The sequence below is a fragment of the Phyllostomus hastatus genome, unplaced genomic scaffold (assembly GCF_019186645.2).
Source record: "Phyllostomus hastatus isolate PE091 unplaced genomic scaffold, TTU_PhHast_1.1 phas_contig_80, whole genome shotgun sequence".
NCBI lineage: Eukaryota > Metazoa > Chordata > Mammalia > Chiroptera > Phyllostomidae > Phyllostomus > Phyllostomus hastatus.
Genome location: NW_025333960.1, coordinates 17761601 through 17767600, shown reverse-complemented (window position 1 = coordinate 17767600; position 6000 = coordinate 17761601). Strand labels below are relative to the sequence as shown.

Below are 6000 nucleotides of genomic sequence, written 5' to 3'. Positions count from 1 at the left end.
GAACACCTAAAAAATCAGCACAGCTGTGTGCTGATAAATTTTACTTACAAAACCAGGTGGTGAATGGACCATTGCTTGCTGATCCTCTGCTTTAAAGCATGAGTGAGACCAGAGCAGTCATATGGTTTCAGAAAGTCTTATTCTGGGAGTTTCAGAATAGGTTAAATTTTACAACTAATGGCATGCAGAAACTAATTTTCATATTGTATTTTAGGAAACATCATGCCCCTAAATATCACTGACTTCATTATGAATATATTTAATTTATTTAACAAAAATATATCATGACCTTGATCTAGGTCACTTAATTTTGGCCATTTTCCCAATCTACTCCACCCTCCTCCCAAAACCCTGAGGTCAGTTATCAAGAGCCAATGTGTGTTCTGTTGTTCTTGGAGCACCAGCCAACTGTACAACAACTGTTATAAAAATGTTTATTGTTTACCAAAACCAGTGGACCTCTTATCAAATGCTGCTTGGTAACAAAATCTTATCAGTTTTAATAAAAAAAATAAGCTAACTATTTGTCTCGTTGTCATTAGTTAGACTCTCTACAAGGTCACTTAATCCAGACTTGTGCAGTGCATTTATCAGGTTCTCGGGCGTTGCATGTACCCCCTCTTGATCTTGCCAGGCAACTAGTAACTGCCTGGCTCTCATCTTCATGTCTTCACTGTCACACTCAATCTGTCTAATTTCCGAGTCTTTCATTTCCAAGTAGGGAGCCAGAATCTTCCATTGTTCACCCAATTTGTTGGCAAATGTCTCTATTTGTTCCCCTGTTACAGGTTTGTCTCTCCGAACATCAGGGCCTAGAAAACACAGGAAATGTAAATTATGTACAAAGTACAAGGACACGTACAATTCACAGCATACAACAGAAATGGGAAGACAGGGCACCAGTGATATATTAATCCCCTTTAATATGCTTTATTTTAAAAGTATAAAACAATTTCTCTTTATATTTTCCATGGATTGCATACTGTTCTTAAAAATCATCATTAGGAAATCAATAAAGCTGAAGCTGTTGCCTCTATTATAATTATGAAGGTTCTCTCTGAAACCAGCTGTCCCCCTCTACTCCCCACAAGAATTAACCTTCAGATGTCAAGTATCTTCCCATCACTTCCAATTTTATTGTATAAAATGTAATACTTTAAGTTATTGTCAAGCAGTGTTTGTATTCCTCACTGTAACAGCTGAGATACACTGTAGTTGAGATGTCAAATTAAGTAACGTACCTCTCAACAAAGAACCACAATCTTTTCCAATTTTGTAAAATAGCCAAGAAAATTCAATTCTTACTTTCATTTTCCTTCAGTAAAGCATCATTATCTTCCTCATCTTCATCCTCACCTGTTTTTATTTCTTCAGAAGGAGGCTAAAATGAGTAAGAAGGTTGTTTAAAAGAATGCCAACTTCTAAAATAATTGGGGATACATCTGTAAGTGTGACTGACATTCTAAGTTCAGGGTCCAGAATTTTACCCCAGTGTTAAATGTGAATGCCAGGTAAGCATCACGAACGAGACTGTTAATCTGAACGAGTAGATGGGAAGACCCAAAAGTTGGAAAGACTCCCTTTGCCCCCCACAACCTGAGAAAAAGGGATCCAGTAAAAAGGATGGTATGATGATTTTCAAATCCCTACTGTATAGTAACAGTAGAAACAATGGTATAGGAAAGACTGAAGTTGAGCAACTGTGTCCTTAAAATTTTTTGAGTGATTTTATTAGGTTTTATGCACAGTTAGTACCATACGGTAGCAATGAGAAAATTTTATTGGAAAAGAGCAAAGAAAGGGCAAGTTGATTACTGCTACCCTGTTTTTGATGAAAGACAATATAATGTACCAACAAACAGGAAAAATGGTAAGTCTACCCAAAAGTATTATAGACTTACATTAAATTATAGGCTGTATAAAAAAGAATTATAGTTGATCAGTTTATGTACTTCCTGTAAAATGTATCCTCAAACTCATTTTTCCTCATTCTAAAACATGGGAGTTTGTAGATTTTTTTCATATGATCAACACTAAATTCAGCTCTGCTCAAGTAACAATAAAGAAGATAATAACTAAAGGGTAGTAAAATACTGATCTGTAATACTTACTGGTAATTCCTTGGCTAGTTTTATTACCATGTTTTCAAGATATTCTGGCAAACTTTTGAACTGCTGGTTGGTTGGCTGGAAGAAGTGAGGGCTTCTCCGTGCTAGTAGTCTCAGGGCTCTCCAACCATAGTTTGAATTGTTCACAGCCCTATAAAAAGAGATGTTGATCTTACAATTTATAGTTTTCTATTTCTCTATTCCCTTCTAGTTAATGTAATTCACCATGTGAAATTCTCTAAGTAGCCTCAGCACCATTATTTTCATTTTTATTGTGTTCATAAAGAATCTTTGTGCAGTTCACTTATAATAGAAACCAACAGAGTCTGAAGAGGCATTTTAAAAGTTTATATGTATTTTACTTAATTTTAAAAAGTCAGTTAGTATGTGTCCAGTACTGGCTAGATGCATGTATACATGCAGGACTGAAATCATCTACTTGTTTAGGAAAAAAGAGATGAATTCGTAATAGGTTCACCATGTTTAGGGAGTTTATAGCCATGTTGGCAATGTCACTTACAGGTGTGAATTCTGGACTGTAAGGCTCAACTGTTTCAATCATGTTAATTTCATCATTATTTGGTTTCCTAATTCCTTAATGCCTAAACTTTAATTTGCTCAGTCCAACCTCAATGAATAAAAATGGCTCCAAAACTATAAGACAGCTATCTGATAGCCAACAGAGTAAACAGTGATGCCGAGAATAGAGTGAATAGAGTCCACGAACTGTTCCCTAATGAAGCAAAGGAGTAACAGGTGGTTCCCAGTAAGGTGAGAAATGGAAACCTCAGGGAAATCATGAAGTTCCTGAAACAGGCAAGCTGCAGGGGGAGTTTTTGCAAGTCATTTGGAAATCCCCTCTCCCCCAAATTGTTAGACTAGCAACGGCTTTGCCTAAATGGTTATGAGCATTCCTCTCTGATGCATTTCTGTTTAAACAATTTGAATCTTAAGCATTTTATTCCCTTTCAAATTATACATATAAACTTTCTTATTCTTCAGAGATGCATACCATTCAAGTTCCTAAACTAATCTTAGAGAGTGACACTTTAAAGAAAAATGTATCCAATTTTACGTAGCAATAGTAAAACAATATTCATTCCTTAAACAAATACTGTTGAGCTGGGCATTCACGAGTCGAGATGGTAAGTTCACCCTGAACATGGAGGCACTGCAGCACTGCTTCGAGTAGGGTCCCCCAGGCCAATGTGATCTTCCTGGCTCTGCCACTGACTAGTTGAGAATATCAGTAAATTATTTACCCTCTGCCTTAATTTCCTTAACAGCAAAATGGAGATAAGAACAGTTTATGCCTTATGGTTATATAAGGTAAGTGCTTAAGAAGTAACTGACAAAGTAAATGTGGAATTTGTTGCCAAGCATCATTATTGACATACAAGGTATAAGACAATTTCAGATAGTGGTAAGGATGAGAAACTTGAGAATTTCAGACACAACAGGGCTGCATTACAGAGGGAAAGGGGAAGAGCTTGGCCAGGGAAAACTGAATATTTAAGATGACAAGTGACATGTGAGCAATCCATGGGATTACCACGAGGGAAGTCTCATGCAAATAAGTACAAAGGTCCTGAGGTAGAAATGCCCTTTGAGTTGAACGGGAACAGGGATTGGATGGGTACAGCAGAGAGATGTGACTGGAGAGGTAGGTAGATCTGACTTGTGGATTTAAAAATCACTGGCTGATGCATGGAGAATTGACTAGAACTGGTCAGAGCACTCTTCCGCAGTGCTGACTACATACCATGCATGTTTCAAAGTACATAAATTATCTTAATCCTCAGAATAACTGTGAAATGGGTACTACTAGTATTTCATAGATGAGGAAATGAGCAGAGGGGTTAAATTAGCCCAAGTAGCCTAGTCAATAAAGTAGTAGAGAGTCCAAGGACTGGAACCTAGGCCCTCTGGCAAGACGGACCTTACCCTGAAATCACACCACCATAACGCCTATTCGAAACCTGGGGGCTGTGTGTCACTGGGAAAATCCAGTTGAAGACCCTGAGACTGAGACCTGAAGTTACTCCACAATTCTAGAGTTAGGCAGAGGATTGGAAAGCCAGGAATAGAGACTGAGAAGCAGTGAGACAAAAGGAAAAACAGTAAGAACTTGTAGTTTCATGGATGTCAAGAGAAGAAAGTGTTACCTAACGGAGAGATTGACCAGGGAATGCTGCTGAGGTTAGAAAAAAAGGTGACCTTGATTAAGAGCTTTTTGACAGGGACATAGCCCAGCAGCAGTGGACTGAGGACAATGGGAGGTAAGGAATAGAAGGCAATAATAATCAGCAACTGCTGGGAGATACAGGCATACCTCGAAGACAATGCAAAAAGTGAATATGGCGATAAAGTCGACTGTAATTTAAAAAAAACCCAGCACTTGTCAAGCATAATAGAGTGAAGGGCAATGAAATGAGGTATGCCTATACTGTGATTTCAAAGGGAACAGAGAAAGGTAATATAGTTGGAAATGTAGGCTCAAGGGGATTTTTCTTATTTTTTGAAACAAGTGTGATTTTTAAATCCTGCTTGGTAAGTCAATGGGAATGGTCATTGGGAATGGCCACTGAAATCAGATATGTAATAATGTGAACTTGGTACATAAACTCACCCAGGAGGAAAAGTACTTAATAAGCAGTCTATTATACATAAAATTCCTAGGAAAGAATGTTGGAGAAAATTAGCTAATGAGAAACATTACTTACTTATATTCATTTTCAACCATGCTTTCAGGGTCTGCCTGTTCAATGGCTTCTTCAAAGAATTCCTCCAAAGTTGGCATATATTCCCTGCTCGTTAAAAAATAACTAGTTAGGATCATGTGTTTGGTTTTTTTTTAAGATTTTATTTATTTATTTTTAGAGAGGGAAGGGAGGAAGAGGGAGAGAGAGAGAAGCATCAATGTGTGGTTGCTGGAGCTGGTGGCCTGCAACCCAGGCATGTGCCCTGACTAGGAATTGAACCTGCAACACTTTGGTTCGCAGCCCATGCTCAATCCACTGAGCTACGCCAGCCAGGGCTGGATCATGTGTTCTTAATAAATACTCATAAAATGGTGGCAGGCAATCAAAGATTCTAATGTTACCACACTTGACTTAACAGATTACTTAGGAGCTCCTTGTTTTAAGGAAGTGAACGACTCAACTTCACAAAGGGGAACACAAAGGGGGCAGTGTGACAGTCCGGCGCATTATCTACTACGCACTATGGAATGTAACACACTATTATACACTGGAGTACATCATGATGTTACTAGTCAGAGGGCAGCTTACTAATATTTAAGTTTCTTCAGCAAACTGGGAAATTCATGTTATATCCCCAAAGATTTTTTTCCTTTAAACCAGAATTAAACCAAAACTGAGTTTCCTTTAAACCAGAATTAAACCAAAACTAGACCCCCACTGAGGGTCTAGTTATTAGACCCTCAGAGTTTATTGAGCTTACTTAAGATGAGTGTGATGGTAGCATAGTTGGTTTTTAATTGCATCTTCTTGAATTTGGTTTTAGAAATAAAGTTTTGAGACAGAATCAAGTAAGATCTAAGGATCTGATCAGAAGATATCTTTGACTAAAACAAGAAAAACAGGTTCTCTAAAGAAAAATCAAGCATCAAATCTTAGGACTTTCCTGACAATAACATGCTCTGTAACTGGTGAACAAACACTACAGGACTATAAGGTTGCTTGTGAGGTTGCCATCACTGTTCTCTTCTGGACATTACACTAGACAAAACAGGGCTCACACTAAAATCCCAACCAGACTACCATTAATAGGTGTTTGGAGCCATTCGCTAGTTTTGTAATAAACATCCCAGAGTTCTGCCCAATCTACCAGTGCAGAGTTTCAAACGCTACAAATACAGTTGAGTAGGACC

The 6000-nt window shown here is 37.9% G+C and overlaps 1 protein-coding gene across 1 annotated transcript in view; it reads right to left on the bottom strand.

Moving 5' to 3' along the window:
* Nucleotides 1-420: 420 nt before the first annotated feature.
* The window catches only part of THOC1 (THO complex 1), a 47672-nt gene continuing 42092 nt past the window's right edge, over nucleotides 421-6000 (bottom strand). Inside the window, exons 18-21 of the mRNA XM_045850216.1 lie at nucleotides 4832-4915; nucleotides 2112-2259; nucleotides 1306-1381; nucleotides 421-812 (exon numbers count right to left, since the gene is read on the bottom strand). Of these exons, the coding sequence (XP_045706172.1) occupies nucleotides 517-812; nucleotides 1306-1381; nucleotides 2112-2259; nucleotides 4832-4915 (604 nt within the window). The 3' untranslated portion in view covers nucleotides 421-516. The remainder of the gene's footprint in view (nucleotides 813-1305; nucleotides 1382-2111; nucleotides 2260-4831; nucleotides 4916-6000) is intronic.